Source organism: Nanorana parkeri, unplaced genomic scaffold (assembly GCF_000935625.1).
Source record: "Nanorana parkeri isolate BGI_ZX_2015 unplaced genomic scaffold, ASM93562v1 scaffold23, whole genome shotgun sequence".
NCBI classification, from domain to species: domain Eukaryota; kingdom Metazoa; phylum Chordata; class Amphibia; order Anura; family Dicroglossidae; genus Nanorana; species Nanorana parkeri.
Window position 1 is genome coordinate 3,107,034 of NW_017306291.1, and position 12,691 is coordinate 3,119,724.

At 41.3% G+C, this 12,691-nt stretch overlaps 1 protein-coding gene across 1 annotated transcript in view; it reads left to right on the plus strand.

Annotated features, from left to right (window-relative positions):
* Positions 1 to 2,005: 2,005 nt before the first annotated feature.
* Positions 2,006 to 12,691, plus strand: part of CUBN (cubilin) — a 152,952-nt gene continuing 142,266 nt past the window's right edge. Inside the window, exons 1-5 of the mRNA XM_018564195.1 lie at positions 2,006 to 2,168; positions 5,774 to 5,903; positions 5,982 to 6,077; positions 8,181 to 8,219; positions 9,252 to 9,353. Coding sequence (XP_018419697.1) covers positions 2,047 to 2,168; positions 5,774 to 5,903; positions 5,982 to 6,077; positions 8,181 to 8,219; positions 9,252 to 9,353 — 489 coding nt within the window. The 5' untranslated portion in view covers positions 2,006 to 2,046. The remainder of the gene's footprint in view (positions 2,169 to 5,773; positions 5,904 to 5,981; positions 6,078 to 8,180; positions 8,220 to 9,251; positions 9,354 to 12,691) is intronic.

Sequence of the window (12,691 nt, forward strand, 5' to 3'; positions counted from 1 at the left end):
TCCAGTGCAACCATGGAATACAGTCATTCTCCATTTGTGCCAGTATATGTTTCTCATCTGGAAATCAGTTGTCAACAACAGAGGGATGAGAAGAATTTGAATATGACCCATGGACCTAACATGTTAATATTTGCCCAGAACAGCCATATAAATACAGAAAACTGCCAGAATGTGTGGCAAACTCTTCTAAACAGACAGCTTGATATGTCTGCTTCTTCTGAGTTATTTCACAGTTGTCATTCCTGCTCAAGAGAAATGAGGAATCATGAAGTTAGCCAATAAAGGGTACTGGCTATGTTTTCGATTTGCAGCTGCAACATCTAGGGGGTTATTTACAAAGCTGCCGAAGGCAGCCAAATGAATAACCCAGCCTAAGTGATGTGAGTCGAATTACGTTGGGCTATTCACTCCGGCTCAGTATGGCTGATTTCAGCCATACACCGGCTGCAATTCGTTCAGCCGAACATGCTCTGCAAGTTAACATAGGGCCGAACGGCAATGAGTGAATAGCGGCATTTGGCTCGGCTACTCTGCCAACTCTGTGGTACCGAGCAGAATAAAAAAATCAATGAAAATAGTCGGGGGGGGGGAAAAGGTTGAAAAAATTTAAATAAAGTTGTTATTGTTTAATGACAGTTCAGCGTCCCCAGGTCATTTGGCTGGCTCTGCTCAGCTGTCATTTGTGGGGCGAAAGGCCGGCCTTCGGGCAGACCATTCTTCCCACTTCGGGTGTCACTTCGGCTCAGTCAAGCCGAACCATATGCCTTCGGCTCGGCTGAGCCGCTCGGCCCGCCTTCGGCTTCTGTATGGACTATAGTGCATAGCCCATACAGCAGCCCTTTGGTTCGACTGAACCGAAGGGTTCTGGCGGCCAGAGGATCAGCCTAAGCTACGTTTGGATCCTTCGGCTCCTTCTTGAATAACCCCCCTAGAGTTAAGCTGGCTATACACTAGGCCTAGGGTAGGCAAACTCTGGCTCTCCAGCTGTGATGCTACTACAAATCCTGTGAGTTTTTGCAAGACTCACAGTCACATGCATGATTGCCAGAGGCTGATCCATGATGGGATTTGTGGTTCCACCATAGCTGGAGGGCCAGAGTTTGCCTACCCCTGCAGTAGGTGAATTTTGGCCAATTCCTCCTGAATCAGCCAAAATTCAAACTTTTGTCATAGCAGCCGGGTGGAAATTTGTCAATCAGCTGCAGTCACTGTTACTGTAGTCTGACAGCTGTGGCCCATCAGGCCATTAATCCATCCATGCTGTTTAGCATAGATGGATGCATCTACGCGTGTGTGACCAGCTTTAGCCATAGATCGTCTAATATCTTTAATTTTTTCTAGTTACTAACCAGTAACAATAATGAAGATCAGAAGTTGTTTTTTTTGTTGTTGCATGCTTGTTTGGGATCAATGCCTCTGAGTGTTTTGAAGTCAGATTTGAATTGCTGTCAGGCAAATGGCATTTTTGGAATTAGATCAGCAATAGAAGCCTCGAGATTCCACTCATCACAGGCTTCCTTTAACACCTAGCTTACTTTTTCTCACTGAGTTTAGGGAGAGATCAAGCAAGTCAAAAATTGCTATGAGTCATAACAAGTGGAAGCATTTATCACCTCTTAGGGTTAGCTCATGTGCTCCCCATCCTCTCCTAGTTGTTCTAACGGGTGTTAGGTCAGTATTAGGATGGTTCATGGGCAGGCTAACACCGTGTACTACATTACTACTAGAGTCACCAGGCTCCACTTGCCACCATTGGTTATTAACATATTCATAGCAGCTCCTAACTTGTCGCAAAGGTCACCAAGCTGATGGCTATCAGACAAGAATCCTACAGCTGTGTTTGATGTGTAACCAGTCAGCACTTTGTCCTCTCCCATCACTTGAGTTGAACAATTAATGTGAACGAAGGGCTTGCGTTAACACATTGGCCTCATTTTGTGGGAATTAATGATTCTGTAAGGACAAAGTACATCTTTCCATGCAGTGAGATATCCCGGCCTTAATGACTGCTTTCACCTCACTGCCTGGGGAAAGCCAACCGTGAACATGCTTTCTCCAGGCCACTTTTTCAGGCACTTTCTACGGGCGTTATTGATAATTTCCGGACTTATATGTCAGCTTGGGGAGCCATCGAAATCCAGACAGAAAAGGGAAGCGCTCTATGACCAGTAAGTCTTATTAAATTGCTGCTGAAATTGTAGACTTTATTAAAAAGAAAGAAACATGTAAAGTCTAATAGTAACTATGAGATGCATTTAAACAAAATGGCAAGGTAGCAGTTTTCCCACCATTCTTCGATTGCCATTAATAGGGACAGCAATAGGTACAGGAAATCTGTTGTCTGTTTTGGTATGGCCCCATCAGACAACAACTGCCTACCAGTGCATCATCCCTTGTGAAGTGGCAGGCAGGTGCACAGCTTTGACCAGTTGTTCTATCTTCCTGGTTTACTGCAGGGCCATAAAAGGTGTATCTGAGCCCCCTGGACATTCATCAGGCCCTTGGCTCCTGCCTATGTTTCCTTGTTGATGATCTAACACTGTGGTAACCAATACGATTTCAGTTTTGGTTCTCTCCTGCAGTAGAATGAGAAAATGCAATTGGTTACTATGGGTGATTCATTTTCTAATGCAGACAAGATGCTTGGACATTGTTTTCAGAAGGGCTCAATCATACCCATGCAGGCCATTAGGGGTGTTATGAAAATCCATACGAGGAGTATAATGCATTTTCAGATCACTGATCTGCATAGTTTGGTTCGGGTTAAATGAGTTGGGTCTTTTACAACCATAATTCGGGCCCATAAGAACATCCCTTGAGACCATACTGTGTTTAAAAAAATTTTACTTAGCTAAAGCAGTTTATGTGAGAAAACTTGGGATTATGCTAGCCCTACCTAGGGTCAGCAACCTTTTCCACAATAAGTGTCATATTCACAAGCATTAGATAAACAGTGTGCCAGTGAATAATTGCATGCTGTAGTCTTTGTTTTTAACTTTTTGCACGCGTAGTTGTACTTCTAATCTACTATATCACCGACCTCGTCTCAAAATATCACCCAAACCCTCCTTTTCATGCCTGCCAAGGCCTCCTGCTTTCTATCTCTCTTGTCCCTTTCTCCCATGCTTGCCTCCAGGACATCCCTATAGACTCTCCAATCCTCTGGAACTCTCTTCCTCAATCTGTTAGCTTATCTCAGACTCTGTACACTTTCATGCAATTCCTAAAAACTCATCTTTTTAGGGAAGTCTATCATGCCTTAGAACTGAACTTTTACTTTCTCCATTAAGTCAACCCCACATATTTTTTATAGGGCTGGTACTGATTTAAAATGTTTGTGTTCTATTAATCCAATTTTTTTTTAAATTGATTAATCGATTAATTTCGATTAATTATAACGCACATACAGATCCAACTACATTGGCCTATACACATACAGCATAGCAATGAAGTAATAAAATGAACTAGGATCACACTAATCCAGCACGTTATTAATCTCACGTGCCCCACTCAATATGGCCGCCGCTTGAGTGGGGCAACTCAGAATAATAACGTGCTGGATTAGTGTGATCCTAGTTCATTTTATTACTTCATTGCTGTGCTGTATGTGTATAGGCCAGTGCTGAACCAGGATTTCCGCACCTGGTCTAGTGAGGCATTGGTGATGTAGCCAGGGATTACCGGTTCCTGCTGGGAAAGCTACATCACCAGTGCCTTCCAGGGAGATCTAGTTTCTAAACTGCAAGAACCTGTGAGATTATGGGGAAAACATAGATGACTTTAATGTTGTGTGGTGCATGTGTGAGATCAGGCATATGATGTTTGTCTCTCATCTCTTGCATTCACTAATCCCCCCCATGATTGGATGAGATCTCACAATAAGTATTGCTAACCTTATTGCTTTTAAATAATAGTTTGCAATAACGTAGTCAGGTCTATTGAAGGGACAGGTGTGTGTGTGTGTGTGTGTGTGTGTGTGTGTGTACGGGTTAATTAAATGATCCAAGTCAGTGAAAATGAATGGATGATCAGCAGCTGCTGTTCCTGATCTATTTATTTTTCATTCACAATTACTACTATTTGCTCTTATTCTTCTGTTGTAAGAGTAAGGGGAGGGAATAATAATGTAAACAGTAGTATGTGATTGCTGTGATTGGTTATAACAGAGATCACATGCTAAAGATCCACTTAGTTCGACTTGGTAGAGATTAGTGGGCAAAACAGCCATCTGAGGCTTTTCTGCTAGGTGGAGCTGAGGAGCTCCATCTAGTTGCAGAAAAATCTGTGTTACATTACACACATTCGCCAAGAAAATAAAAGATATCTAAGAACATTAATTTTGATTTAATTTTCAAACCCAATTTCAGGATCTTCAGACCACAGATCATCACCAATACCTCCACCTTCAGACCTCAGATTATCCCCAATGCCTCCACCTTCAGACCTCAGATTATCCCCAATGCCTCCACCTTCAGACCTCAGATTATCCCCAATGCCTCCACCTTCAGACCTCAGATAAGCCACAATTCTTGTACCTTCAGGCAGACAGAAGGGATGAATCTCCCCCATGTTGACAGTGATAGCAATAGCAACCTAAAAAATGTTGTAACCCTTTCATATTATATACATAGCTAATAGAAAGTTTTCTCAAGTTCTACTTTACCATCCGCTTCCATTGCCCATATGTACAATCACTAAAAAGCTTTCAAAACCGCATCTTAAATCCACATGTGGAAAAGCACACATCTGCTATGAAGGAGCACTGTGTTCTTATGCTAGCCATGGTGGGTGTAGGAGGCCATACTCACTGGCATGTCACTGTGAATGACACTTTACTTACATGTCATTATGATCCTCTGCTATCTTTTCCTCTGACTTGACTGGCATTTAGATGCAGCAAAGGGACACATTTTTAAAAAAAAAGTGTATTAACCCTTGCAGTGGGGCTACCCCCATGCTGCAAAGGTTAAGTGCTCAAGAATAAGAATAAAAAAAGTTATACTCACCCAATCCTCAGATCCAGCTTGCTCTTAGACCAGTCCCTGGAGCCTCTCTCCAGCTACGCTGCAGCAGTCTATGGTTCCTGAGTCATCATGTTCTATACACAGTGTATAGGACGTGAGGATGCCAAGGGACATACCATCACTACAGTGGAGAAGGAGACAGGCAGGAAGGAGTGCTGTGACAGCCAGCTGGCTCATAGGATTGGGTGAGTACAACTTTATTATTTTTGAACCTAGGCACAAATGAGCACTTAACCCTTCCACTGCAAGGGTAAATACAAATTTTACCTGGAGTTGTTCTTTAAATTGGCTAGTTAGCAATGCCATAGGAAATACAATTTCCTTAGGTTTCCTTTAATCACAGATAAAATAAATCGAGGATCTCTGTGATCGTCTGACCTCTAAGGTAGCCACTTTTTGGGGGGCAAAACACCAGGCTTGTGGTCTCTTCACTGTTAAGAACACTTTAAGGGTGCTATTGGATGAGTAATGGAAACTTCAAGGGTTAAGGCAGAATGTCCCATTTCTACCACCGCGCTGGCAACCGTACAGACACAATACAAATATAATGACAACGTTGTCACTGGAACAGGAAGTGAAGTACAGAAATCAAAGATTGTGTGCCACGTAGAGTGTCCAGTAACAACTTATACAGTAGATTGCAGGGGCCAAAAACCTCTGTCGGTTGGTCATTTTGCAAAAACAAAATACATAAAATATCGTTTAACGTTATAAAAGCTCTGGGTGAATTTTTTTTTTTTTCCCAACAGACCTCGGATGTCCTCGGAAAATGGAAACCTAATATTTTCAGTCAGCCAGACAAAATGTATTGAATTTAAGACCAGCTCGTATGGAAAAATAAAAGTTAATGATGATGACCTGTCTGATCTGCTGGCTCAGGTAACCGGCCACCAGTGAATGCCAATATATTTAGGCGGAGGCCACGCCATGCTGAAATCGTCTCCTTTTGTATTTCAGATACACAAAAACAGAGAAGAAATTTCTGCATTAAAAGCAAACGTTCTTGGAAACAACCAGACTGTGTCCAACCAGCTCGCTCAGCTCAGTACAAAGGTAAAGCTTTATTTATCGCTGCCCGTGGTTTGGCAAAGTTACCGTGTTATTATGGTATTAAAGGAAACCTGTCACCAGGGCTGGATATCCCACAAGGCCAACCAAGGCCCAGCTTTGGGGCAGCAGGGAGCAGAGGGGCAACTGGGATGTGAAATTCCTATCTCCCGATGCCCGGGACATGCAGTTCCGGGTGCCGGGCGGGTAGTTGTTTTCTACATTTAGCCCTGCTTTGGGGAAGCAGGGCTATATGTACAGCGGGGAAGGCGCCGCTTGTTTTGTACAAGTGATCCCGGCGATGTTGAAGAGATCACTTGTATGCAGCGTGCAGGTTTGCCATTCTCCATGTGGGGGGGTTTGGTGGGTAGTGGGGTGCATTGAGGAACCTGGCCTCGGGGCAGCAGAGAGAGTGAATCCGGCCCTGTCTGTCACCCATTAGATAGAAGCTGTCATTTTGGTTCCTAGGATTGGACAGTGAAAGGAGAAGCAGCAGACTGATGAGTTCATCTCTCTTTGACTACAACAGTAGGCTCACAATTAGTCATAAGAAAAATACAAATAGTAAACAAAGTATCACCCCATATAATGCACAGGTTTCCCCAATGTAAGGAATCATCAGACCTAAACAGATAGGAGAGACAAAGAACATCACGAACAAAGGGAGATGGGGAGGGAAGAGGGGCAAAAGGGACAGAGTTTTCAGTCTCATGTATTATGGCCAAAATCAGACTATGAATGCGGATTGTTCTAGTTTTTGTTTACGTAGCTAAACACTAAGGACTAAAACAGGACAGAGCAGATAGGGCCAATAGAATACAATGCAGCACATTGTATGTCTGTGTGCATGAGATCAAAAAAGGAAAAAAACAAAAAAGAAAGGACACAAATTTATAAACTAAACTACCCGAAAGACTCCCCAAAAAATCAACCTGCGAAAGAAATAGAAATTATTATTATACAGGATTTATATAGCGCCAACAGTTTGCGCAGCGCTTTACAATATAAGGAAGACATTACAGTTACAATACAAATAAAGACAAGATGGTATGGAGGGCCTGCCCGAGAGAGTTTACAATCTCAAGGGCAAGTGGTACAAGAGGTGGTAGCTGTGTGGGTATGAATTGTTTGAGAAATTCATAGTTCAGTGGTGTGGTTGAGGCGGGATCGCGTAGAGGCAGACAGAGTAGGAGATAGCCAGACAGGAGTTCCATAGGATGGGAGAGACACTAGAGAAGCACTAGATAAACAGAGTAGACCATTTTTCTTCCACGCAAATTTTGCCTAAACAGCTCAGTGAGCAAAAATTAGAGTCAACGCTTCAGCAAAAATTTCGTTGATGGCAAAATTGGACTGAATTTTATTGCAGGAGGCAGACAGAAAAGATTGCCATTCACAAACTTGCATGTTATGCCTATGTCTAGGAAAGCAGAAACAGGCAGCATGAAGCTGGTCCATGCACCCCATAGAAAGCTGAATAACAAAACCAGCCGCACACTGATAATGTCAACATTTTCATAAAACTTTATTGTTCAAATTAAGTACACTGGAAACCACCCCCCTGCTTGGGATCACTCCATCCTCCAGACGGGACTTCCAGTGCACTATCTGAAACAATATTGTCTTATGAAAATGCTGACATCATCAGTTTTCAGCCAGTCATTGTGATTCAGATTTTTATTGCAGTCTATGGGGGTGATTTACTAACCTAAACACACGCACGCACCAGGTGTGTGTGATTTTCACACAGACAATAGGTTGAGTTTCACTCTCTTCCTGTACAGCCAATATCATAGTAGCATAGGAAATCTCTCCAATAAGGACATAGACATCAACAGAGTTCCCCTCTCCACTAAAGCGGTATTGCTATTTCCAGATTGTAGAGATTGTCCCAAACGTCTTGTACTGGTGACCGCACAGGAAGTAAGGGGAAATCTCTCCAACAGCAAGAAAAACAGCATTATAATCCTAACAGAGGTCCAAACCCTTTTATAATTTACTAAAATTAAAGAATTGCTGATAAATGTAAATGTTTTCTATTAAATTGTGATAAATGATGACTGGCGAAGGAATGAACATTTTATGATGGGGATTACCTTCTCTTTCTAGTTGTCTGATATTGAAAACAGAGTTCAAGTTTTGCAAGAGGTAAGCTGTATGTTATATTGATATATTTCCAATGTTCTATGTCTTGCATATATTGGCATATTCTGCAGCGAGTAGATAGAGCCCTCTTTTATCAGTCACCAATCTCTGAGATTTTATCTCCTCCATACACACAGTTTAGCCCAGTTTTGGGAAGAAGCCAATGAACCCACCAACATGTTTTTGGATTGTGGGTGGAAACTTATGCGAACATAGTAAGAACATACAAATTCCACGCAGACAGTGCCCCAGGTGGGATTCAAACTCAGGACCCAGAAGTGCATTATGCACATGTACAGCTTTTAATTGCATTTATTTCTAGCCACTGATGCATCCCCCATATTTTACTTCTCATGATTGGCATTACTGAAGCGCAGCTAATAATACTGAAAGTGACCTTGTGCCCTACTTAGAAACACTGCAGGTAAAAGCACAGAAGAATCAAGTATTTTAAAAGCTGACTTGCAGCATTTTTCTTTTTTATAATTAATTTTTTTGTTCACTTGCCTGTGATGGTCCTTTGAACTTACTAGAAAATGGGATTTCATTTGGAAGAGCCAATTCTCTAGGATAGCCTCCTCCCTGCTTCCATGTAATAGCCCTCTTCGCTTCTGGGTGTGTTTAATTACTGTTTGTGCTGGCCCAGCTCCAAAACTTTTCACCTCTGTACCTAGTCTTTTATGTAGCTGCCAGGGAAAGAGTAAAGAGGAACACTATAAGGTATCACTTGAGTGACAGCTTTGTGTTTGCTGGGGCTGCTGACAGCACATCCAAGATGGCGACGTCCAGTAGCAGTCTTTTGAATGTCTACACATAGGAAGGCTTTTGAAGGTCAAAAGCATGCATAAAATATGTTAAATGCATATATTGTATAGCCTTATAAGAAGATTGTTAATGAAATTAATGGTCTGGCTACAGGTCCTCTTGAAGAATAAATATCACATGTGTTTGCTGTTGTGAATATGCAGTATATATGATACATGCAAATGTGTTTTTAATGCCTAAAAATTAATTAAGCTCTTTTTATAATGACAGGTTATGAACCGAAAGTCATGCAGTAGTAACCCATGCCAGAATTCAGGGATGTGTCTGAACCTTTTGGATTCCTTCTTTTGTTTGTGCACCGATAACTGGCAGGTACAGAGGCAGAACTATTCCCCTATGTCCCATCATGGACTGTTACCAAGGGCTGATTTATAAAACTAGAAGAATATTCAATGCATTGTCTAGAGAAACCAATCAGATTGATGTGATGATTGCTTAGAAGGCTGGCACCTGATTGACTGCTAGTGATGAGCCAAATGTGTTTGGGCACTCATCAAACTCATCTGACAATCCTCAAGGTGTGCATGTTAATCCGAACTCCATTAAAGTCTATGGGAAGGAGGGTGAATCTTGAAAATCAATTCTGGCACTTTCCAAGGCCAGTTGGCAAGGGTATGTGAAACGAATGTGAAACAGCTGGGCACTGCAACGGGGGACATGTACCACAACAAAAATACATTTTAAGAAATAACATTTAGTGGGGGAGAGGATCCCTCATTTTTTGTGACTTTGAGGGCAACGTGGGAAACACAACAATTGTGTAAATTGCAATTCACAAGAGTTTACATTTGGTTTAACAAAAGAGAATGCTACACAGAACAATAAAAACTGCATTCACAATAAAGGTTGTAAAGGAAAAGGTACAACATGAATTAGGACTAAACTGATAAAGCAACGATATTTAGTACATTGACACCGCATTCATCTCCTAAGCACGGGAAAATGTTCTTTAAAGGATAATTGTCCTGATAAAACCAGTAAGCAGTAAAAAAGATGCTGTCAATATAAGCAGTAGAGGAAAAACTTCCTATAAACAGGAATAGAAGAAAATCACAACACCTAGAGAAAGGAAAAGAGAAGAGAAGAAGGTCAGGGCAGGAGAAAGAGAGAACCAGAGAAGAGTAAAAGAAAGTAGAAAATTAAGAAAAAGATAAAAATATTTCACCTGAGACACAATCCAGTCTTAGTGAGCTAAGTAAGTAAGCAATCCTGGTTCAGGCCTACGGAGCGTAGGTAGCCTATCCAGCTGGACCAGACCCAAAGAAATTCCTTATAGGAATTCCTTATAGGAATCATTTTGACATCTTTGTTTGAAGTCTCTTGTGTGGGTGCCCTTGTGGAGAGAAGGTCCCTATACAAAGAAGAGAGTAACCCAGTTGATCATGTATTGTGGAGGCATCTTCTTCAAAGCCTGTCAAAAATTAGGGGGGTGTAGTATGACCACAAATAGTAGAATCGAGAAAGTCTTTGATTTGAACGCAATGAAAAAATGTATAGGTCAGGATCTCCCGTGATTTTCTAATATTTTCAAAAGATCCAATCCCCTGAATACTAAACAACTGTTGGACATTTTTAATTTTCCTGGAGGCCCAGGAAATATAGCACAGTGGCTGGAAAATATGTTAGCTGCTTGATTGGTCAGCAATGTAAGAGGGAGAGATGAATCATTTTTTAACAAGAAAAAACAATATAGTGTATTATTTTAGAGACAGCAGCCTGAAATATTGTATAGAATCAATGTACATTATGTAAGCAGTTTTACTTGTCTGCAATTAAGAGGGAAAGCCAAGGCAGTTTTCATTTTGAAGTAAAAAATTACAGTGTATTATGTCAGAGACATAAGCCAGAAATATTGAACAAACACACTGCATGAAAGCACTTTTACTAGACCACAATGAAAGAGGGAGAGAATTTACAGGTATTATAATAACATCAAAGTTCAAGTGTATTATTTCAGACACAGGAGCTAGAAATACTGTTCAGCCTCTATGCACATTGTGTAAGCAGCTTTAGTAGGCTACAATTTTAGAGACCTTGCAGGTTTTATCATGAAAAAAAAGGGGGTGTAATATTTCAGAGCCAAAAGCCAGAAGAAAGTTACAGACTGGATGCACAGTATATATGCCTTTTTACTAGGCTGCAATTTCAGAGGAAGAGCCATGACATGTTATATCATGAATTAAAAAGTGTATCAAAGGAGAACTATGAGGTGAGTGTTTTTCGCTTATCCTCATAGTTAGAGCCGACCTGTGACAAAGAAGCTGTCACAGGTCGGCTCTATCGATCGGGAAGTGAGCAGAAACATGCAGCGATCTGCTCACTTCACGGTCGTCTTCACGGTTCCCCCCTCCACTCTCCGATCCTCCAGCGCTAAGTGGAGGAACGAATGGGGGAGGGCACAGCTGGCTCTGCCTCTAGATGGGCAGAGTCAGCTGTCACTCATGCAGCTAGGTGGATCTTGACAGTATTGTCGGGGTCCGTCCCGGCTGCGGCACTGTTAGTATATACTGAACTTTAGGTCACAGGAGGAGGTTAGTATATGTCCTCCCATGACCCTAAATAGAACTATGGGGAAAAACAGTTACCCCATAGTTCTCCTTTAAGTATATTTATTTGACATATTAAGCTTCTTACTAGACTAAAATTAAAGGGGGATGATGAGACAGGTTTTATCACAAAATAGAAATATACAGTTAGCAAAATATTTCACCAACTGAATGCACAGTATACAAGCATTTTTACCAGGCCACAGTTTATTGGGGAGATACCAGGCAGGGTATAATGAAGACATCACCATTAGATTACACTATTTCAGAGAGACTATAGCCACAAATACTGTATACTTAATTGAGGGAGAACTGGAATATGCCCCAAAAATAGGAAACAAAGAGCATGATTTAGCCTGCAGAAAATATTAAAGCAATTACAGCTGCAGAAACATTACTGTAGTTTTTGTGCACTGACAATGCCAAAGCACTGTAATCGACTGCAAACTTTAGGGGCCCATTCATACCAGCAAGCAATGCTGGTGTGCAATGACAGGGGCAATGCTGATGTGCCAATCCCAGTGCATGTATCAAAGAGTTATAAATATAACTTACAAAGTTTATGTCACTGACTAACATACCATTATCACATGTCAGTAACATTTTAGAAAGATGGAATTATGCTTTAATTCCTTGAGACATATTTTACATTGATGCATTTAATGTGAGTGACCGGAACTTTCCGTGTCTAAAATATAAGAGGGGGTATGTACTGCATGTAACAAAAAGTCATGAATTCGGTCTTTTACATGCGTGCCTTACTGCTGCAGGGGATTGGATCGAGAGTTTGTGTGCTGCACATTGTTCAGCCAATGAGAATGTCCTGCAGTAATTGTCATATTTAGTCCACTATGACAAATGTATTGGCTATCTCTTGAAGTGGTTACATACATATTCTTTATAATAGGATGTTGAGCATCACATGGAAAAAAAGAAGGTTCTTCCCATGAACTTATGGCTTAGGGTGTTTCTCACCCATCATTTCTTAGAAGAGCAACCGTTAAAAAGGAGACATATATTATTATCATGGATTAGCATTACAATATATCACAGGAATTGTTGTCTCAGAAGCTTCATCTATAGTAAAGCAACAAAAAAGAATGG